This window comes from Mytilus galloprovincialis, chromosome 1 (assembly GCF_965363235.1).
Source record: "Mytilus galloprovincialis chromosome 1, xbMytGall1.hap1.1, whole genome shotgun sequence".
NCBI classification, from domain to species: domain Eukaryota; kingdom Metazoa; phylum Mollusca; class Bivalvia; order Mytilida; family Mytilidae; genus Mytilus; species Mytilus galloprovincialis.
Genome location: NC_134838.1, coordinates 115619932 through 115644446, shown reverse-complemented (window position 1 = coordinate 115644446; position 24515 = coordinate 115619932). Strand labels below are relative to the sequence as shown.

The window sequence follows — 24515 nt, the reverse complement described above, 5'->3', positions numbered from 1 at the left end:
CTCGAATATACATTTGCATTTACGAAATTGAAAAACATATCATGGAAAGATTAAAAGATTTATATGTTCATAGCATTTGATTAAGTGTATTCCTATTCAACTCAATTTAAATCATTAATGATTTGATAATTAATCGGGTACACCCTTCTTCATTCATACGTGTAAATTTCATATTCTTACGTCCATTTGTCAATATTTTTGTATTTCAAAGGTATGATATAAAACAAACAACATTACACTTCTATTCATATCCAATTATTTTTCTACTTTGAGGCTTTATTTGCTATGTCTATCAATAAAAATCCACATTACTTAAAAGACTAAAATATGGACCAAATGACATACCTTAAGTTTGTAATTTGTCACCATAACAGTGTAGGTGTGTTTGAATTAAAAAGTATCAGATAGAGATCGATTTATAAGAAAATGTATTCTTTTTTTATGACCAGCCTCTACCCCTTGCGACGCAAAATCTGACACCCCGAGCGACACTTTATATTTTGATGAATAACAGTTTTAAAACCAATCAATTTTAACTAAGAAACTGGTATTTGGTATAAGTCAATGAGAGGAATACAATTCTATATAAATGATACGGAGGGTAGCTGTGTAAAGTAGTTTTTTATACCGAAATTTGCATATAAAGCCTCAAAATCTGCAACACGGAAAACTAGGGCGAAGTGTTTGAGAAAACTGAGCACTGAAAACGACTGCTTCTGCTTTCAGGAAATAAATTATGTTGCGGTTCCTTCCGTGCAATACATTGTATGGTACTGAGAGTTGTAAAAATAAGAAATTTTGATGCTTGAACTTACCTTGTTACTTTTTCGTCGCTTCAAAATTGCCACCCCATGTCAAACATAGCCGACACCCCGCATGTGGCGTTCTACACGGTGATGATGTTGTGACAAAATGAGTCTATCAGTTTGTATAGGTATATTATAGTCATTTCCATGCTGAAGGAACTATTATTATTTTGAATTGCTATAAAAATGTCCAAACTAAGCTTTCATATAGTTTTTCTTTCTAAAGGTATTCTATATTCATAAGAATCAGATATCATTTTAAATAAAACATCATATATTCAGTAAAATATGTGTGAAATAACAATATGCTCTTGATAAGTTTCCATGGGGAGATAACCTAAAATATTATTCTTTTGAATAAAGACTTTTTGAAAGAAAAAATGATTATCTCCCCATGGACACTTCCTACAAACATATTTTACTGAATATGAAATGTTTTAATTCACATAATGTCTGATTCTTATAAATATAGAATACTTCTAAAAGAAAAACTATATGAAAGCTTAGTTTGGACATTTTTATAGCAATTCAAAATAATAACAGTTCCTTCGGCATGGAAATGACTATAATATACCTATACAAACTGATAAACTGGTTATGTCACAACATCATTAAAGTGGAGTTAAAGTCTTATAGGATTGTAAGTATGTTTTATTTTATCACCTTGCACTTTCACTACTTGACTGTGGGTTTCTACAGCAGTTAGTTCAAATTTCTGACCAGTTGAACAATTTGAGTTTATAAAACAAATTGCAATTTGGTCAGAATTTTGAATAAGTTGCAATTGGTGGATAGCAACACTTACAGTCAAGTCGCTGTAGTAAGTGTCAAAGGTTTCAGGTGCTAGAAGGGAAGTAGGATAAAGCAAAATGATAAATGTAATTTGTAATGTCTCTCAAAATAAAAAAAAGGAGATTTGGTATGATTGCCAATGACATAACTATTCACCAAAGTTAAAATAAAGTGGATGTTTACAAGTATAAGGAACCATACAGCCTTTAACAATGAAAAATCTTTATTGTATAGTCCGCTATAAAAGGCTCTGACATTAAAAATATAAAACAATTCAATTGAGAAAACTAATCAACAAGTTGGTTGGGTAGTTGTTACAATAGTCAGATCTACTAGTCTGAGTGATAGTAATGTAACTCTAAGGTGTCATTGTTAACTAATTTCAACCTTGTTTTCTATCATAGTTATCAGAATTATAGGCCCAAATACACATTTTACAACAAAAATATAATTGTGTTAGCCTTATGTCTCATGAATCATGATATGTGATGAAACTATTTCACAAACTCACTTTTTTCAATTTAATCCTTTAATGAAAAATATTTTATTTATAACATACACTTTGACTTTATACACTTGAAATCTTTTAACAGATTGTTTTGTGATGTTTTATTGACTTAATGCATATTTTCTGGTGTGTATTGCCTAAATTGCTTGTTTTTTAATGTTATTTCCTGAGATTATTGTACTATATTTGTTTTGTTAGGTGCTGATATGAATAAAAGATGCAGACAGCTGAGAGAACAAGTGTTAGCTGATGCTAAGTTTAATGCCTTAACAGTATTTAGGTTGCTACTAAGTGTAGGACAGTTTGAATTCAAACTTAAAGAGGTATGTGTTTTCCTCCCTATTACAATTGTGTCCTCTGCATAGTAATTAGATTATCAGAACTTTTCATATGCTATTTGGATTCACTGGCAATCATTCCACATCTTCTCCTTTGTTTTTTAGATAACGATTATATTATCCAAGAAAAAGAAAGTATCATACCACATTGACATATTTTTTATAGAGAACAATTCTATAAAGCTGAGAAAAAGAAAGTTTGTCCTCTAGATTGTGTTCAAACTTTAAATAAGTTTTTTTTCACAAACGTTTTTCATTCAAAATAAATCTTCTTTTAGATGTTTAGACACATGTTGAATGAGAAAGAAAATAAATGGGATGAACACAAGAAGGAGGGAACAGAGAGAATGCAAGAACTTGGGGAAGTTTTCTCAGGGACCAAGCCACTCACAAGGGTGGAGAAAAATGGTAAGTTTTATCTATATTGAAAGAAAGAAATCCTTCTATTCATAATTTTTAATGTTATGATTTGAAATATTAATCTTAAAAAAATAATGCATAGACTAACAATGTTGTAATTAAATTCATCATCATTTTTGATTGATAGAAAATTTACAAGCCTGGTTCAGTGAGATGAGTAAACAGATATCATCATTGAGTTTTGATGATTCAACTTCTGCAGGCAGAAAAATAGTCCAACTTATACAGGCTTTAGAAGAGGTAAGTCCACTCTATATGTTATGTCCCTAGAAAAATAATCCAATAAACATATATACTATGGTGTTACACCACTAATTTGGGCCCAGCCAGAAAGTGCATACCAGAATGTAATAGTACTAATACAAAATAGTTCCTATGCAGGAGTGTAACTTTGAAAATAAGTCGAATATCTATGTCTTTTTGGTATCAAATAAAAGCTGAATGACTGGTGATCATTGAAGAACACTTTTTGACTTATAACTTGGAATATTCAAAAAAGTGCATCAAATTTTAAAAAGCAGGTACATTTTGCCTGTTTGTAAGATCTGCATTACCTGTTTTGATACATCCTAAGTTCTGGGATTCAGTTCTTTCTTGTATGCCATTAAAGGTATGTTAGTTTTTTCAGTTCAAGAAACCATAAAGTGTGGCTTTGGCATGCAATGATTGTCACTTTAATTGAACGTAAAACAAAAGAGCTATATCTGCTTGAAATTGAGGAATTTAACATAGAAAGCAATAGGGCCATGAATTATTGGTGAACTTCCTTATGCCCCTAAAAAGATGTGTAAAAAGAAGCTAATTGGTCCTGAAATTCAAGAAAATGAAAAAAAGTATACCATTTTGAATTTATTTTCTCTTTAAAATGTGTGCGGTAAATGTAAATATAAGCTGTTACATTGTTGCCCACTGAGTGACTTTTTAATGATTATAGAGACATAATAATGCAGGTTTACCAGATTTTTGCATAAAATTGGCAAAAAGGTTGACATAGGGCACACATATTACTCAAATTGATTTATTTTATCAGCGAATAGATAATCCTATAATCACTTCCTTAATGAATATCTTTTTGGGCTAGGGATTTTCTCCATATTATTTCTTTGAATGTTCAAATCATGTCTGGATATTATGATTTTTTAAAAATTTTTACTGTACATTTCTGTCATTTAATTACTGTATGTTATCTGTAAATAGGAAATATTTCAAACAATAACAAAAATATTTTCTGAAACTATACAGAATTGTGAAGTTAAGTTATATTTTAGCTAATATCCTTTTACTTTTTAGGTACAGGAGTTCCACCAGCTGGAGAGTAACTTACAAGTAAAACAGTTTTTAGCTGACACTAGGAAATACTTACATCAAATGATCAGGACCATTAACATTAAAGAGGAGGTGTTGATCACTATTCAGATTGTAGCTGATCTGTCCTATGCCTGGACAATCATTGATAGGTACATCAATACTCTCCCTTACATGTAGTTTAGCATTTTTGATATGTAAATCAACATTTATAGGATAATAGCATTAGACTACAATATTTCATTCCATCATTTGTAAGGGGTAGATATCATGCTTTTAAATTTTTGCTCTCTTACATGTAGTTTGTTTTTATTCTTTTCTTAAATTTATTCTTGTTTTACTTGTATGGAAAAAAGAGAGATATCTAAGGTTTATAAGTTTATAAAAAAAATTGGGTACTTTCTAAAAATTACTTTTATTTAAAGGCCTGGTTCAGGTTCTGTTTAATACCCTTATCAAATTGTTTTTCCTGTTTCAAAATGTTTTAAAACATGTTGTGCAAAACATGTGATATGTTATTTAAAGTATATTTCAACATTGTTATGTTACAGTTACACAGGCTACATGCAGCAAGGAATTAAGAAAGATCCTTCTCTTGTCATCAAATTAAGAGCTACATTTTTAAAGGTAACAAATCATTTTGATATGCTGTAGTTGTTCCATACTAATATGATGTGCTGCTTTATTCTTTTTAAACAACAACAACAAGCACAGATTTACAGATTTACATATTTATGGCAGTTACAGTTCACATCCTATGTAAATCCACATGTGTTGAAACATATGTGCAAACACGAAGTTGATTTCCCTATGTTGAAATTACATACAAAACTCTTATATCTTTTCTAATGCATAACAAAAAAAATTAAAGCTTTAGAGCCTGAGAAAAATCTGATAAATTGAAATTTATTATAAAATAATCTTTTAAGGTTATGTATTTATCTTATACTTGATGAAAGATAATAGTTATCAAAGGTACCAGATTATAATCTAGTACGCCAGACGCGCGTTTTTTCGTCTACATAAGACTCATCAGTGACGCTCATTTAAGATTATTTATAAAGCCAAACAAATAGAAAGTTGAAGAGCATTGAGGATCCAAAATTCCAAAAAGTTGTGCCGAATACGGCTAAGGTAATCTATGCCTGGGATAAGAAAATCTTTAGTTTTCGAGAAATTCAAAGTTTTGTAAACAGGAAATTTATAAAAATGACCACAATTTTGATATTCATGTCAACACCGAAGTGGTGACTACTGGGCTGGTGATACCCTCAGGGATGAAATGTCCACCAGCAGTGGCATTGACCCAGTGGTGTAAATAGTTATCAAAGGTACCAGGACTATAATTTAGTACGCCAGATGATGAAGATTCTATAATCTTTTACAGTTTCAATCTTCTGTATATTACTCCTAGGAATATTCAACTATTGATAACATATATAAAGAAAACATTTATATCATGGACCTTCCTTTGATGAAGCTTTAACCAATCCAACGATTCTGACTTTGTGACAATATGAACCAAGTAGATATGTTTACACATATAATTGCAGATGGCTTCTGCTCTGGATTTACCATTGTTAAGGATCAACCAAGCCAACAGTCCAGATTTAATGAGTGTATCCCAATATTACTCGGGAGAGTTGGTCAGCTATGTTAGAAAAGTATTACAGGTAATATACTTCTTTTAAATATAACTCACATTTTATTTTCTAAGTTTGATATATTTTATAATTTCATTGATTTTAAAAGCAAGATACTGAAATATAATATCAAGGTTCAAGAATTCCTTCAAGTAATGAACTAAAGTAAACAAAAATTGACTAGCAAATTTGTTTAGCGTTCCATAGTTTATGGCTCTGTATCTTTCAAGCATGGTCTATCACCACTTACTATTTCCAAATTGTAAGTAAGTTTAAATGAAAATTAGAGCTGTGCTATTTGAGTGTATGGCCAGGGGCCACTGCGTTCGCCAGATTGGTCTTATCTGAAGAATAGAAACACAATTTGGAAGTCATTTTGCTCACTTCAGCCTAGTTCAGTAATCATATTTTATCAGTTCAAAACTTGAATTTCTAACAGCCCATGCTACACAAAAGTATTTCTGAAGCTTTGTAATCTATAGATGATTTACTGTTGATTCATTATTATTCAATGGATACCGTAAACTTCCTGAGTACAGATTGACCGAAATTAAATGTTCAAGGAATAACAAGTTTTGTATAGGCTTGTATGCAGACTGCAGCAAAACCATGAAATCAGATATCCAGGAACATGTAAGATTTCTTTAATCCATTAAAATTGGTACCCTAGAAAATAAATGAATCCACAGTATGCCTTAAAACAAAATGTATCCTCATGTATTGTATTTTCGACCTACTAACATATTTTTCCAAATTTCTCTTTTATATGTTTGAACATAGGCATGTCTAATATTTTGAGAGTCACTAGTATACTTGTGTATAAAATTTTTGTATCTGAAATACATTTCGATCTTTAATTTATTTTTTATTTGAATTCGTTGGATCCATGGCTCGTTTGTTTTTGTCGCTCGTTTGTTGACAAAAACAAACGTCTTGTGTTTTCGACCTATCTAAGAAACAGGTCTAAAGTCGGAAATGACTTGTCTTACAAATCCGGAATTGGTTATAAATTTGATACCAAAGTTTATATCAAAGTGATAGAGGCGATCAAGCTTATGACTTAATGGATTAAATGCTTACATAGACGACTATAAGATATTAAATATTATTTTGATATCTTTTTTGGACAAGTTGTACACATTTCAAAATGAGGCACATGGGCACATGGGAAGCCTTGTATGGTCTTGTATATATTCATGTTTTTGTTAAATACTTAAGTAAATGCGTTGTGAAGTGAGGTTGGTGAGTATTGTCTGTAATTTCCACTGACAGACTGTTTTTTTCTGTGAATAAAAATAAACTGATATTTTATTTTTTGGTTAAAAGCTGTAAGGAGCATGCATATTTTTGTATGCAAATTACCTGTAAGTATTACAACTAACCATATGACAGTCATATGACATAAGGACCTTGAAGTTAACTTTGCATGCACAAAGACCTCTGTCATATTTTTAAAGAAATTGATAATTTTAGATCGTTTCTTTGGGAAGGTAAAACTGGTATTAGTGGAAGAGTACGAAAATGTGATATCAAATATTAAATCATAAATACTTAATTATTATAACTTTATTTGGATAATCTTCACCACATGTGATATCATTTGCTATTGTTACTAAGTATAGCAGCCGAATATGACGTCACGCGGGCATGCGCAGCATACGGGAAGTGAAAGTAGAATTAGGTCGAAAACGTAAGACGGTCGAAAACACAATACGAGACGATATATCCAATGTATTTTTAGCTCACCTGGCCCAAAGGGCCAAATGAGCTTTTCCCATCACTTGGCGTCCGTCGTCTGTCGTCGTCCGTCGTCTGTCGTCTGTCGTCGTCCGTCGTTAACTTTTACAAAAATCTTCTCCTCTGAAACTATTGGGCCAAATTAAACCAAACTTGGCCACAATCATCATTGGGGTATCTAGTTTAAAAAATGTGTGGCGTGACCCGGCCAACCAACCAAGATGGCCGCCATGGCTAAAAATAGAACATAGGGGTAAAATGCAGTTTTTGGCTTATAACTCAAAAACCAAAGCATTTAGAGCAAATCTGACATCAGTAAAATTGTTTATCAGGTCAAGATCTTTCTGCCTACAAATTTTCAGATGAATCCAACAACCCGTTGTTGGGTTGCTGCCCCTGAATTGGTAATTTTAGGGATTTTTTGCTGTTTTTGGTTATTATCTTGAATATTATTATAGATAGAGATAAACTGTAAACAGCAATAATGTTCAGCAAAGTTAGATTTACAAATAAGTCAACAGGACCAAAATGGTCAGTTGACCCCTTTAGGAGTTATTGACCTTTATAGTCAATTTTTAACCATTTTTCGTAAATCTTAGAAATCTTTTACAAAAATCTTCTCCTCTGAAACTGCTGGGCCAAATTAATCCAAACTTGGCCACAATCATCTTTAGGGTATCTAGTTTAAAAAATGTGTGGCGTGACCCGGCCAACCAACCAAGATGGCCGCCATGGCTAAAAATAGAACATAGGGGTAAAATGCAGTTTTTGGCTTATAACTCAAATCCAAAGCATTTAGAGCAAATCTGACAGGGTTAAAAGTGTTTATCAGGTCAAGATCTATCTGTCCTGAAATTTTCAGATGAATCGGACAAACTGTTGTTGGGTTGCTGCCCCTGAATTGGTAATTTTAGGGAATTTTTGCTGTTTTTGGTTATTATCTTGAATATTATTATAGATAGAGATAAACTGTAAACATCAATAATGTTCAGCAAAGTTAGATTTACAAATAAGTCAACAGGACCAAAATGGTCAGTTGACCCCTTTAGGAGTTATTGACCTTTATAGTCAATTTTTAACCATTTTTCGTAAATCTTAGAAATCTTTTACAAAAATCTTCTCCTATGAAACTACTGGGCCAAATTAATCCAAACTTGGCCACAATCATCTTTGGGGTATCTAATTGAAAAAAATGTGTCTGGTGACTTGGCCATCCAACCAAAATGGCTGCCACGGCTAAAAATAGAACATAGGGGTAAAATGCAGTTTTTGGCTTATAACTCAAAAACCGAAGCATTTAGAGAAAATATGACAGGGTTAAATTGTCTATCAGGTCAAGATCTATCTGCCCTGATATTTTCAGACAAAACAGACACCCTGTTGTTGGGTTGCTGCCCCAGAATTAGTAATTTTAAGGAAATTTTGCAGTTTTTGGTTATTATCTTGAATATTATAATAGATAGAGATAACCTGTAAACAGCAATAATGTTCAGCAAAGTAAGATCTACAAATAAGTCAAATGACCAAAATTGTCAATTGACCCCTTAAGGAGTTATTGCCCTTTATAGTTAATTTTTAGCATTTTTCATAAATTTTTGTAAATTTTTAGAAAATATTTTCCACTGTAATTACTGGGCCAAGTTCATTATAGATAGAGATAATTGTAGCAACAAGAATGTTCAGTAAAGTAAGATCTACAAACACATCACCATCACCAAAACACAATTATGTCATGAATTTATCTGTGTCCATTGTTTAATATGCACATAGACCAAGGTGAGCGACACAGGCTCTTGAGAGCCTATAGTTACAGATTATACCACAGACAATGTTCAGTTTACTGGCTAGAATCATAGACATACTAAATGTATATCCAATGTATTTTAACAGATTATACCACAGACAATGTTCAGTTTACTGGCTAGAATCATAGACATACTAAATGTATATCCAATGTATTTTAACAGATTATACCACAGACAATGTTCAGTTTACTGGCTAGAATCATAGACATACTAAATGTATATCCAATGTATTTTAACAGATTATACCACAGACAATGTTCAGTTTACTGGCTAGAATCATAGACATACTAAATGTATATCCAATGTATTTTAACAGATTATACCACAGACAATGTTCAGTTTACTGGCTAGAATCATAGACATACTAAATGTATATCCAATGTATTTTAACAGATTATACCACAGACAATGTTCAGTTTACTGGCTAGAATCATAGACATACTAAATGTATATCCAATGTATTTTAACAGATTATACCACAGACAATGTTCAGTTTACTGGCTAGAATCATAGACATACTAAATGTATATCCAATGTATTTTAACAGATTATACCACAGACAATGTTCAGTTTACTGGCTAGAATCATAGACATACTAAATGTATATCCAATGTATTTTAACAGATTATACCACAGACAATGTTCAGTTTACTGGCTAGAATCATAGACATACTAAATGTATATCCAATGTATTTTAACAGATTATACCACAGACAATGTTCAGTTTACTGTCTAGAATCATAGACATACTAAATGTATATCCAATGTATTTTAACAGATTATACCACAGACAATGTTCAGTTTACTGGCTAGAATCATAGACATACTAAATGTATATCCAATGTATTTTAACAGATTATACCACAGACAATGTTCAGTTTACTGGCTAGAATCATAGACATACTAAATGTATATCCAATGTATTTTAACAGATTATACCACAGACAATGTTCAGTTTACTGTCTAGAATCATAGACATACTAAATGTATATCCAATGTATTTTAACAGATTATACCACAGACAATGTTCAGTTTACTGGCTAGAATCATAGACATGCTAAATGTATATCCAATGTATTTTAACAGATTATACCACAGACAATGTTCAGTTTACTGGCTAGAATCATAGACATGCTAAATGTATATCCAATGTATTTTAACAGATTATACCACAGACAATGTTCAGTTTACTGGCTAGAATCATAGACATACTAAATGTATATCCAATGTATTTTAACAGATTATACCACAGACAATGTTCAGTTTACTGGCTAGAATCATAGACATGCTAAATGTATATCCAATGTATTTTAACAGATTATACCACAGACAATGTTCAGTTTACTGGCTAGAATCATAGACATACTAAATGTATATCCAATGTATTTTAACAGATTATACCACAGACAATGTTCAGTTTACTGGCTAGAATCATAGACATACTAAATGTATATCCAATGTATTTTAACAGATTATACCACAGACAATGTTCAGTTTACTGGCTAGAATCATAGACATGCTAAATGTATATCCAATGTATTTTAACAGATTATACCACAGACAATGTTCAGTTTACTGTCTAGAATCATAGACATACTAAATGTATATCCAATGTATTTTAACAGATTATACCACAGACAATGTTCAGTTTACTGGCTAGAATCATAGACATACTAAATGTATATCCAATGTATTTTAACAGATTATACCACAGACAATGTTCAGTTTACTGGCTAGAATCATAGACATACTAAATGTATATCCAATGTATTTTAACAGATTATACCACAGACGATGTTCAGTTTACTGTCGAGAATCATAGACATACTAAATGTATATCCAATGTATTTTAACAGATTATACCACAGACAATGTTCAGTTTACTGTCTAGAATCATAGACATACTAAATGTATATCCAATGTATTTTAACAGATTATACCACAGACAATGTTCAGTTTACTGGCTAGAATCATAGACATACTAAATGTATATCCAATGTATTTTAACAGATTATACCACAGACAATGTTCAGTTTACTGTCTAGAATCATAGACATACTAAATGTATATCCAATGTATTTTTACAGATTATACCACAGACAATGTTCAGTTTACTGGCTAGAATCATAGACATACTAAATGTATATCCAATGTATTTTAACAGATTATACCACAGACAATGTTCAGTTTACTGGCTAGAATCATAGACATACTAAATGTATATCCAATGTATTTTAACAGATTATACCACAGACAATGTTCAGTTTACTGGCTAGAATCATAGACATACTAAATGTATATCCAATGTATTTTAACAGATTATACCACAGACAATGTTCAGTTTACTGTCGAGAATCATAGACATACTAAATGTATATCCAATGTATTTTAACAGATTATACCACAGACAATGTTCAGTTTACTGGCTAGAATCATAGACATACTAAATGTATATCCAATGTATTTTAACAGATTATACCACAGACAATGTTCAGTTTACTGGCTAGAATCATAGACATACTAAATGTATATCCAATGTATTTTAACAGATTATACCACAGACAATGTTCAGTTTACTGGCTAGAATCATAGACATACTAAATGTATATCCAATGTATTTTAACAGATTATACCACAGACAATGTTCAGTTTACTGTCGAGAATCATAGACATACTAAATGTATATCCAATGTATTTTTACAGATTATACCACAGACAATGTTCAGTTTACTGGCTAGAATCATAGACATACTAAATGTATATCCAATGTATTTTAACAGATTATACCACAGACAATGTTCAGTTTACTGGCTAGAATCATAGACATACTAAATGTATATCCAATGTATTTTAACAGATTATACCACAGACAATGTTCAGTTTACTGTCGAGAATCATAGACATACTAAATGTATATCCAATGTATTTTTACAGATTATACCACAGACAATGTTCAGTTTACTGGCTAGAATCATAGACATACTAAATGTATATCCAATGTATTTTAACAGATTATACCACAGACAATGTTCAGTTTACTGGCTAGAATCATAGACATACTAAATGTATATCCAATGTATTTTTACAGATTATATCACAGACAATGTTCAGTTTACTGGCTAGAATCATAGACATACTAAATGTATATCCAATGTATTTTAACAGATTATACCACAGACAATGTTCAGTTTACTGGCTAGAATCATAGACATACTAAATGTATATCCAATGTATTTTAACAGATTATACCACAGACAATGTTCAGTTTACTGGCTAGAATCATAGACATACTAAATGTATATCCAATGTATTTTAACAGATTATACCACAGACAATGTTCAGTTTACTGGCTAGAATCATAGACATACTAAATGTATATCCAATGTATTTTAACAGATTATACCACAGACAATGTTCAGTTTACTGGCTAGAATCATAGACATACTAAATGTATATCCAATGTATTTTAACAGATTATACCACAGACAATGTTCAGTTTACTGGCTAGAATCATAGACATACTAAATGTATATCCAATGTATTTTTACAGATTATACCACAGACAATGTTCAGTTTACTGGCTAGAATCATAGACATACTAAATGTATATCCAATGTATTTTACAGATTATACCACAGACAATGTTCAGTTTACTGGCTAGAATCATAGACATACTAAATGTATATCCAATGTATTTTAACAGATTATACCACAGACAATGTTCAGTTTACTGGCTAGAATCATAGACATACTAAATGTATATCCAATGTATTTTTACAGATTATACCACAGACAATGTTCAGTTTACTGGCTAGAATCATAGACATACTAAATGTATATCCAATGTATTTTACAGATTATACCACAGACAATGTTCAGTTTACTGGCTAGAATCATAGACATACTAAATGTATATCCAATGTATTTTACAGATTATACCACAGACAATGTTCAGTTTACTGTCTAGAATCATAGACATACTAAATGTATATCCAATGTATTTTAACAGATTATACCACAGACAATGTTCAGTTTACTGGCTAGAATCATAGACATACTAAATGTATATCCAATGTATTTTAACAGATTATACCACAGACAATGTTCAGTTTACTGGCTAGAATCATAGACATACTAAATGTATATCCAATGTATTTTAACAGATTATACCACAGACAATGTTCAGTTTACTGGCTAGAATCATAGACATACTAAATGTATATCCAATGTATTTTAACAGATTATACCACAGACAATGTTCAGTTTACTGGCTAGAATCATAGACATACTAAATGTATATCCAATGTATTTTAACAGATTATACCACAGACGATGTTCAGTTTACTGGCTAGAATCATAGACATACTAAATGTATATCCAATGTATTTTTACAGATTATACCACAGACAATGTTCAGTTTACTGGCTAGAATCATAGACATGCTAAATGTATATCCAATGTATTTTTACAGATTATACCACAGACAATGTTCAGTTTACTGGCTAGAATCATAGACATGCAGACACATCAAATTAAAGAAGTACCCACTAGACTGGAGAAAGATAAAATGAAAGAGTTTGCACAGTTAGATGAAAGATATGAGGTAAGGATTTATAATATCAAATATGTTTTAATAGTTTATTATGATGATAGATCATATTGGAAAACAAGAGGTAAACAGTTTTCATGGTAATTTTTTATAAATTGATGAGTGTTATGCATCAATATTTTCATGATGATTAAACATTGATAATGAGAAAAAAGGAATACAAAAATTCCAAGGGGGCAATCAAAATCATTGAAGAAAGACAGCATCATGCCAAAAAAGAAGACAGAAAGACAAAAGCTCACAAAATGCTGTATAGGAAACAAAATCCTGGGAATGGGGGTTGGAACAATTCTGAAGTGCCTTCCCTGTGTCCCACCACTCCTTTGTATATTTTTCTGTAACAGGCAAAAGAAGAATTATCTCATAAGAACAAAAACCAATTCAAAAATTAATTTCCTATTTTCAGTTGTACCAGTAACATAAATAGTTAAAAGCATAAAGATATTTTTCTTATATTTCTATGCCCCAGTGAGGGATATTATGTTTTTTGTTCTGTTCGTCTATTTGGCTGTCCATCCCAATTCTTCAGGTTAAAGTTTTTGGTCAAGGTATTATTTGATGAAGTTGAAGTCCAATCAACTTGAAACTTAGTATAAATGTTCCCTTTGATATGATCTTTCTAATTTTAATGCCAAATTAGAGTTTTGATCCCCAATTTCACGGTCCACTGAACAAAGAAAATGATAGAATGAGTGGGGCATCTGTGAACTATGGACACATTCTTGTTTAGTATGTTCAACCATAAAAGAAAATGAACACAGTCTGGTTTATAGAGATATCTGTACTGTAAAATTGTTGAATAAAATATATTTAGTTCTTGAAAGTAAAAGTTTTTTTTTGTAGGTAGCCAAACTAACACATTCTATATCAGTGTTTACTGAAGGTATTCTTATGATGAAAACTACTCTGGTGGGAATTATTAAGGTAATTTATTTGAACAACCCTACTAGTGTAAGGCTGAGTTAGTTGGGAGAATAGCACTGAAAACACTGGAAAGTTGTAGATGAGAAAGTAGACTGGCAGTATACTGTTTGAAAGTATGAATAAAGTAAAAACATTCTGCCTTACAATTAAAAATCCCAGTGCAGTTAAACAGATTTTCTACTTATAAAGGGTGTTCTCTACTCTGTTTCAAAATAACAAACTTTTAAAAGACTGTTAACTGTAACTCCTCTTTTATACATTTTGATACCTATTTATTTTGTCACTTAAACTTTAGAACTGTGAGTAGTATATTATAATAATCAAAATCAGTTTATTACATGATATATATTTATTCATAAGTTTTTTTCCCCAGATTGATCCAAAACAGTTACTAGAAGATGGGATTAGGAAAGAACTTGTACAACAAGTAGCTTTAGCTTTACATAAAGGATTGATGTTCAACCCAAAAGCCAGGGTAACAAATTTTAAGGAATGAAGTATTCATACACAAAACTTTAAACCATACATGGATTTTATTTAAGCCTTTAACAGGGAATAAAACTTGATATCATTGCTGTATTCAGTATGAGAAATGAAACACATCTAATTTAAAAATTTAGCATTAAAGTTAAAAAAAAACTCATTAAAGTATGCTGTATTAATTTGTGACTCTTAATAATATAAGGAAATGATAATAATCATATGTTGAGAAGACAAAGTACATGCAGTGTCACACAAAGATTATTGTTTGATTTGTGATAGTTTCAGTGAGTTTTTTTTAAGTCTTATTTATCAATATTTGAATAAAATGTTTATTTTCATAATTTTTTTCTCTCAGACCAGTGAATTGATGCCCAAGTTAGAGTCCTTGGGAGACAGAATGGATGGTTTTAGGATATCATTTGAGTATATCCAGGACTATGTTAATATCTATGGATTGAAGATTTGGCAAGAAGAAGTTTCTCGCATCATTAACTATAATGTGGAACAGGAATGTAACAGCTTTCTCAGAACTAAGGTAACTATAGTCAAATATACAGAAAATATAAATGATTACAGGGAGCCCCATGCTGTTATGGATGCTACTTAGTTATTAAGAAATATTTTTTGGATAACTATGTTGTGTATACCAACCTCCCACAAGTCACTGTGACCTACATTGCTACATTGACTTCAAGTAAGGTTCATATCAGAGTTCTGTGATCAAATACCAGATACTAAGTGACTTAAAATCATATATTAAGGAGAGAATATATATTTTTGATATCATAACAGCTCCCAACCCCTGAAAAGTATGTCTCTTTAATATACATTTCATAATTCATTGACAAAAGTTTTACATTCCTGTTTATTTCTAAGAAACAAAGTAACTTTGTGCAATGATGCATCTAATTTAAAGAATGTATTGATGACTAAGTATGTTTTAAATTATAGGTACAAGATTGGCAGAGTATATACCAGTCTACAGCTATACCTATACCCAGATACCAACCTGTGGATGAGAGTGTCAATTTTATAGGAAGACTGGCAAGGGAGATAATTAGAATCACAGATCCCAAGTAAGTATAAACATGTTAAACATCACACTGTAGATGAGAGTGTCAACTTTATAGGAAGACTGGCAAGGGAGATAATAAGAATCACAGACCCCAAGTCAGTATAAACATGTTAAACATCACACTGTAGACGAGAGTGTCAACTTTATAGGAAGACTGGCAAGGGAGATAATAAGAATCACAGACTCCAAGTAAGTATAAACATGTTAAACATCACACTGTAGACGAGAGTGTCAACTTTATAGGAAGACTAGCAAGGGAGATAATAAGAATCACAGATCCCAAGTAAGTATAAACATGTTAAATATCACACTGTAGACAAGAGTGTCAACTTTATAGGAAGACTAGCAAGGGAGATAATTAGAATCACAGATCCCAAGTAAGTATAAACATGTTAAACATCACATTGTAGACGAGAGTGTCAATTTTATAGGAAGACTGACAAGGGAATTAATTAGAATCACAGATCCCAAGTAAGTATAAACATGTTATATATCACACTGTAGACGAGAGTGTCAATTTTATAGGAAGACTGGCAAGGGAGATAATTAGAATTAGAATCACAGATCCCAAGTAAGTATAAAAATGTGAAACATCACACTGTAGATGAGAGTGTCAACTTAATAGGAAGACTGTCAAGGGAGATAATTAGAATCACAGATCCTAAGTAAGTATAAACATGTTAAACATCACACTGTAGACGAGAGTGTCAATTTTATAGGAAGACTAGCAAGGGAGATAATTAGAATCACAGATCCCAAGTAAGTATAAACATGTTAACAATCCCACTGTAGACGAGAGTGTCAACTTTATTGGAAGACTAGCAAGGGAGATAATTAGAATCACAGATCCCAAGTAAGTATAAACATGTTAACAATCCCACTGTAGACGAGAGTGTCAACTTTATAGGAAGACTGGCAAGGGAGATAATTAGAATTAGAATCACAGATCCTAAGTAAGTATAATCATGTTAAAAATCACACTGTAGACGAGAGTGTCAACTTTATGGGAAGACTGGCAAGGGAGATAATTAGAATCCTAAGTAAGTATATACTTATAGAGTATTGTTGGTCATCTCAATGAGGTTGATTTTCTGGCTTGAGTCAGTTTATCTGAATATTGTTGGTCATCTCAATGAGATTAATTTTCTGACTTGAGTCAGTTTATCTCTATTTTACCTTTGACAAACGTTGTTGATTTCATGTTCCCTTAGTTTCTATTGATTATTTTTCATTTCACTCTACTGTGTTGAGAAAGAAAATTATCAGTCAGTAAGATCAAAAGATAATTTTGTAAAACAGTGATAAATGTTAAACATCACTTATTTATTAGTATTCCAGCTTAAATGATGCACCTGCGGGGAGACAAGAAATGTTTAATATTCAAGGAAATAATTACGATCACAAATCGTAACATATTCATGGAGAGTAACTTTATTAGATCTTTGGTGGATAGTTGTCTGATTAGCAATCATACCCAGATTTTTTATTTCTTTATATAGTAAACAGGTTTTTCCTGAATGAAAAAAAAACCAGTTTGAAATAAACATGAAATTTGATTTGAAAAAACTCTTATTTCCAGGCTTACATCCTATATAGATCCGATGAAGGCTTGGTATGATGTGAAGACAAAACAGGAATTAGTCAATAGAAAGTTATTTCAGAAACTGCAGGTAAGGAATATCATATGATGTGAAGACAAAACAGGAATTAGTCAATAGAAAGTTATTTCAGAAACTGCAGGTAAGGAATATCATATGATGTGAAGACAAAACAGGAATTAGTCAATAGAAAGTTATTCTAGAAACTGCAGGTAAAGAATATCATACAAAACAAAACAGGAATTAGTCAATAGAAAGTTATTCAAGAAACTTCAGATGAGGAATATCATATGGATACCTATTTGGCACTTTTAAATCATCTTTACAAACTGTTTTCTATAACTTTAATGAATACAAATTGAAGGAAAAGTAAAACTGCTCTTCCTTGATATCTGCCCTATTTGGGTTCATGTATGCTTAAAAACTGAAAATTTTGAAAATGGAAATATAATACAGTAATGATATTGATCTAAAATATAGATATAAATATATGAAAACAAACTTTGACATTTGTATAATTTTGTTTTGAAGTCATTTAGATATAATTCTCAAAAGATATTATACATGTATAAATATATATGGGGTGTGAATGATTAGTGGCTTATAGTGCAAAGTTTGTTTTTTTCTTCAATATCTCTTTGAACAAGACAATTTAAAGTATAATGAAGTGACCAGTTAAATGCTTTAATGGTTTAATTATAACATTACAAGTGCAATATCTCTTGCACGTAAAAGACACCCTTGTAAATTTCGAGAAAGAGCAGGCTAATGCCACTACAAGGCAGCACTCACACTCGCAAAGTGGAAAGGGATTAATATAAGTTGGAAAACTTGTTTCCCAACCCACTATAAAAAAATATGTTTAAATAAGTATGATAAATTTTCCACCTATCAATTGAAATTGTTTTTTATTTTATTTTAATTTTATTACAGAGATCAGTTGGTACTTTTGGGTTAACAGGACTGGATCGTTTATTGTGTTTCATGATTGTTAAAGAATTACAGAATTATCAAGTCTTACTGAATAGAACGGTACTGAATCCAAAAGACAAAACTTGGCTTGATCTACTTAATAACTTTGCCAAACAACTTAACCCTGTCAAAGGTATCATAGGTAAGGAGAATATGTATGACATATTTTCATGGTCAGTGACTACTTGAAAAAAAGTTTTTTAGTTGAGTCAAGTACTCATTTATTATGAGTAATTTGGTAACATTTTTGGGTTAAATGAAATGCAATCCAAACCCAATGGTACCTATGTGATATTTAAATCTTCCAAGGTTCATCACTAATTTTGAGATACACAACACAGAATGCATTGATCATAACATTCAATACATCCAATCTATGAACATTTTCTATCAACTATCAATGAAATGAACACTCAGATATTCAAGACACAAAATTATGTTATACTACATAACTTTTGCAAGGTGCAGGAATCTTATATCAGTTCTAAAAATTATTAATGATGTCATCTTTAAATATTGGAGTTATCTTCCTTTGTCCAGAATTGTAGTTGAATTATGCAACTGCAAGTTCTAATGTTTTCTACAATGCAATATTTAATTTGACTTCCCACTGATAAATTAAAGCAATCTTAACCCTTCAGTGCTAACAGGCACTTTGTTCTGTATATTGGTTACTTGCAACATCATCATGTCTGTCAGGTAGGTTCACTTGACCTAAACCCTATTTCATGGATCAATGATCAAAGCCAAAATTACATAATCAAGTCCCTATCTCAGATACTATAATCAATAGGTCAACTATATTTGAGGTATGGAATGATTGTAATGTGTACATATTAACCTTGCAGGTTTTATCTGGCCATGACATCAAAAATGGTTCATTGGACAATGTTTAGTTTTTGTGGTATGGTCTACTTCTAAGATACTATAGGTGTCATACCACCAATTAAAATTCCCTATCTGTTCAACCAAATTTTACAATTTTCACAGCTTTCTAAATATTTTACCTTAAGTTTAACTTCATAGAAACTAGGTATATCCTGAATTGTACAGGTGTCACCTTTCTACATGCCAATTTTCAACATACATTCAAAATCATATAAGAAAGAAGAGAGCTCCCGAAAGGAGGTACCACTAAAAATAACCCCTGGTTTTCTGGAAATCTTAAATTAGTTTACCATGGAGCGCATTAATCCTCAATTTTAAATGCAAACTCCTAGACAGCTAAAATTTGGCTCAAAATGGTCTAAATATATTTCTCTTTCAACAAAAGTTTCATTTCTGCAAATTTGTTGGTTAATTTAGGTGAACAATGACATCAAATGCACTATTTTTGTCCGAGTAGGCCTACTTTCACATACGTTCTAAATTTGAGGGAGTAATTGGTGGTATGACACCTATATACCACTATATTTTGTTTATGGAATGATTGTAATGTGTACATGTCTGTCTGGCATGGTTTATCATACTTTGACATCATTTTCCCTTACAACATTGATAATGTTAAGTTTATGAGAAACATTTCAGTGTTTTTTTTTTGGCACTCTTGTGTTTTGATATACTTTTAATGAATTGGAAATTAAAAATGATGAAAAAATATTTCTCTTTATTTGTAGGGAATCCACAGAAGGTATATTCTACTATGATTTCCAGGTTGGGAAAATTGTGGCCTCATTTCATAGATGTTATTTTAAGAGTAAGTATGTTTAAATTTAAAAAAAAGATATTAATTTATTTCTGAAATTTAATTTTCTTCAAATGAAATAGTTTACTGCAGATTTTTTAAGACTTTATAGATACATGTGGAAGCATACCTCAATACATTGGCATTTGTGAAGCCAGAAGAATGCAAACAAAAAGACAAAAATGTATTTGACAGATTTCTTTAGACATGACAGTTTTGATATAGTTATCCCCTTTCAATAAATCTGCAATGATAATTAGAATTTTATAATTTTTTGTCATGAAAATGGTCATCAAATCCTTTATATCAGAGATTATTCTGTAATAAGATTCTACAGTATAATGATTATAGTGTTTATATATGTAGGTTGGTCAGATGCAGCTATTAAGGAGACAGATAGCTCATGAGCTAAGTACATCATGCAAATTTGATTCTAAGTTTTTAGCAAGTACATTACAGACTTTTAATGAGTAAGTATTGCCCAGTTACAAAATATATTTCAAAACTTGGAAAAACAAAATTTAGAGGTTTTGTATCTTTATTTAAGCTGTTGTTATGGGTCAATTTTATAGATCAAGAGTCATGGTCCTGTATAGATTGGAAATAGGCATAGAATGTGGCAGGTCAAAAAAGCCTGAAAGAGCCTTTCAAAATACAGAGATCCCAGTTTGCTGCCAGTTTGACAGTTCATTCCTTGTTTTACATTGAAATGATTAGGTAAATTTAGGCATTGACATATTCAAATCTTAAAACAGCTCATTGTTTAGAGCCAAAGAGTAAATGATCTAACATAAATAATCATTTTAAAAAAGAGTCTCTATAAAAAATACTTTTTTCTGCATTCTACACAGTTGTTGTGAAACTTAAATACCATTGTGTCAACTTTATATACCCTTTCTGTTTTCAGTGCCTTGATGTCCGATATAGAACAACATTACCAAGATCCTAGTCTACCTTACCCTAAGGAAGATAATCCTCTAATGTATGAATTAACGGCTTATCTAGAATCGGCAGGATTCCATGATCCATTGGCTAAAATTTACATCACAACAAAAAGACTTCCACATTTTTCCTTGTTTAATAGTTTATTTGTACTATCACACCTTCCTAAGCTAGTTTACAGCAAATCTATAAGTAAGTACCACTCTTGCTGGACATGTCTGTTTTACCTAGTTTCTGGTCCTCAGTCCCCAGGGGACTATTTATTACTAAAATTAGATATGGAGTATACATCTATAAAACTACAACCCAATGACAACAAAACTCTAAAAAGTTTTAATGTAGTTTACTGTATAGGTCACTTCAATCTGTTACAGTGATGTAGGAAGGGGAGATTCATTTTGGTTATTTGCAAAATTTGTAAGTTTGTAACATATTTAACCCCGCCACATTATGTAGGTATGTGCCTGTCCCAAGTCAAGGAGCCTGTAATTCAGTGGTTGTCGATTGTTTATGTGTTACATATTTGTTTTTTGTTCATTTTTTGGTGTAAATGGCCTGTTAGTTTTCTCGTTTGAATTTTTTTACATTGTCATATTGGGGCCTTTTATAGCTGATTATGTGGTATGAGCTTTGCTCATTGTTGAAGGCCATACAGTGACCTAAAGTTGTTATTTTTTTGGCATTTTGGTCTCTTGTGGACAGTTGTCTCATTGGCAATCATACTACATCTTCTTTTTTAATCATTCCATCTTTTAGTTTTAGAATAAAGTTGCATGTTCATTGGAAATTAAACATCAGGATGTCTACCTTTCTACTTTAAATTTAAGTAATTTATGCTCAATAAGCTGAATTGCTTACAATTGGGGAAGAAATCCATTACTGTATGTACAAACTTTTATTTTTTTTATAGTAAACTGTAATAGATATGATCAAGATTGTTCATTTGTAAAAATCAATGTTGGTCTTTTGATAATGGAATAATCTAATTATTTCTTTTTATAGGTGGTTTGACATGTAAGAAATTAACAGATCCTTTGGATGGTCCACCATTTGTGACTGGTTGTATTACACTACTGAAACAGTTCCACTCAGAAAATACGGATTCTTTCTTGGCATTACTAGGCCAGTATGTAAGATCTACCGTCAATATGCTTCCAAAGTAAGTTCCTTTATTCTTCTTATATTTTCCCATATTTTAATGAAACTTAGTAGTGAAATTTGCAGTAGTTATTTTGTAATTATGCACATGTTTAAAAGTTGTACAATTATAACTTATTAAGCAACATATTTTATGATAGTTATTTTATAAATGGGTAAATTTCTACTATTGTTTACTTTTTGTATGTATTATTTTTTCTAATGAAAAGCTATGGTGTTCTTAAAGAATTGAAAAAACTTATAAATTAAATTATATTTCAGTGTAAAGTCGCCAGATTTGTCTCAGGATGCTTTGAATGTATTGGTATTCTTGGAAGATTTTATTTACTATAGTGGAATGTCAAGAAAGGTAAAACTTATTACATGTTTTTTCTGTACTTCTAAATTCCATTTTAAACCGTAAAAAACCATGAAAAAATGTTGATGACGTCACGGTCACATGACTAAATTATGTCTATGGGCTCATAACAAAATAACGTCAGCCAATCAGAAGACGCATTACATCCAAAATTAAATTATTAAGATATACACATGAATTTTTCAGATAAAGAAATCATGCTGCAGAAATATACAGTAAATATAAAAAAGATGTTGTTTGATTACCAATGAGACAACTCTCCACAAGGACCAAATGACACAGAAATTAACACCTATAGTTTACTGTATGGCCTTCAACAATGAGCAAAGCCCATACAGGTAAAGAATGGTAAACATTTATATAATTCTTCGATACTCTAGTTCTAATTTGTTTTTTTCCTCTGTTACAGGTGATAGAAGCCCAAGTACCACCCTACTTATTTGATGAATGTAAAACCCAGCTGGCACAGGGATGATGGACAGATTCTGTTATTTATATAATGTGACATTCCAAAGAAGTGTGACTGTTTTGATGTATTGAACAAATGTAGACTGAGTACATTACTGAATTGTTATTAACTGTTATCCAATGGTGCAATATATTTTTCTAACATTGTATTGAGCTCGTTATTGATAATATTATAAGGTATTTTGTACATGCTTTGTTCTTTTTCTTTAGTTTTTTGCCATACCATGATATTTTAATTATACCCTATATTACTATTCTTTGAAGTTTAGGGATTTTCATTGTACATTAGGAATCACTGTTTATCTGTATGTATGTCTGTATGTATGCCTTTCAGTGAAAATCTTAGCTGGCTTCATAGTTTTGCCATAAAGAATATTACTGATAGAAAAGAAAATATGAAAACAGGGAATGTGTCAAAGAGACAACAACCCGACCAAAGAGCAAAACAGCCAAATACCACTGATGAGAGAAAATCCAACACCGAGAGGTGGGCTTCAACTTGCCCCTTAATAAATATGTATTTTAATTCAACAAAATGAATGCCACACCTAGCTCCGGAACATACAAATGAACAAAAATTTTGGGACCGGTACAAAAATGTTGCAGGGTTTGACATGTTTTGTGATATCTCAACCCTCCTATATAAAAAAAAACTGCATATTTATTATAGTAATTAGTATGCAGTTGTATGATCATTGATGTGTGTTAAACATTGTTAAATTTTGTGATATGGTAAGTTTAAGAGCAGTATTAGCATTGGCACATCTCAATTACAATTTCTTGGCCTTGTCCAGTCAATCATGGTCACTTGGAATCAGTTTGCAAGTTAATTCTTGGTTTAGGTCAGTTTAAGGTTCAAATCACACACACACACACACACACATTACATC

At 31.2% G+C, this 24515-nt stretch overlaps 1 protein-coding gene across 2 annotated transcripts in view; it reads left to right on the top strand.

Annotated features, from left to right (window-relative positions):
• The window catches only part of LOC143052783 (WASH complex subunit 5-like), a 38873-nt gene extending 15061 nt beyond the window's left edge, over positions 1-23812 (top strand). For both annotated transcript variants that reach the window (XM_076225895.1, XM_076225887.1), the window contains exons 9-27: positions 2305-2429; positions 2723-2852; positions 2992-3104; positions 4155-4321; positions 4721-4796; positions 5723-5842; positions 13826-13957; positions 14807-14887; positions 15261-15362; positions 15726-15905; positions 16322-16446; positions 18025-18115; positions 18977-19157; positions 20632-20711; positions 21066-21169; positions 21607-21833; positions 22644-22800; positions 23061-23148; positions 23567-23812. In XM_076225895.1, coding sequence (XP_076082010.1) covers positions 2305-2429; positions 2723-2852; positions 2992-3104; positions 4155-4321; positions 4721-4796; positions 5723-5842; positions 13826-13957; positions 14807-14887; positions 15261-15362; positions 15726-15905; positions 16322-16446; positions 18025-18115; positions 18977-19157; positions 20632-20711; positions 21066-21169; positions 21607-21833; positions 22644-22800; positions 23061-23148; positions 23567-23632 — 2345 coding nt within the window. In that variant the 3' untranslated portion in view covers positions 23633-23812. The remainder of the gene's footprint in view (positions 1-2304; positions 2430-2722; positions 2853-2991; positions 3105-4154; positions 4322-4720; positions 4797-5722; positions 5843-13825; positions 13958-14806; positions 14888-15260; positions 15363-15725; positions 15906-16321; positions 16447-18024; positions 18116-18976; positions 19158-20631; positions 20712-21065; positions 21170-21606; positions 21834-22643; positions 22801-23060; positions 23149-23566) is intronic.
• The last annotated feature ends 703 nt before the right edge of the window (positions 23813-24515 follow it).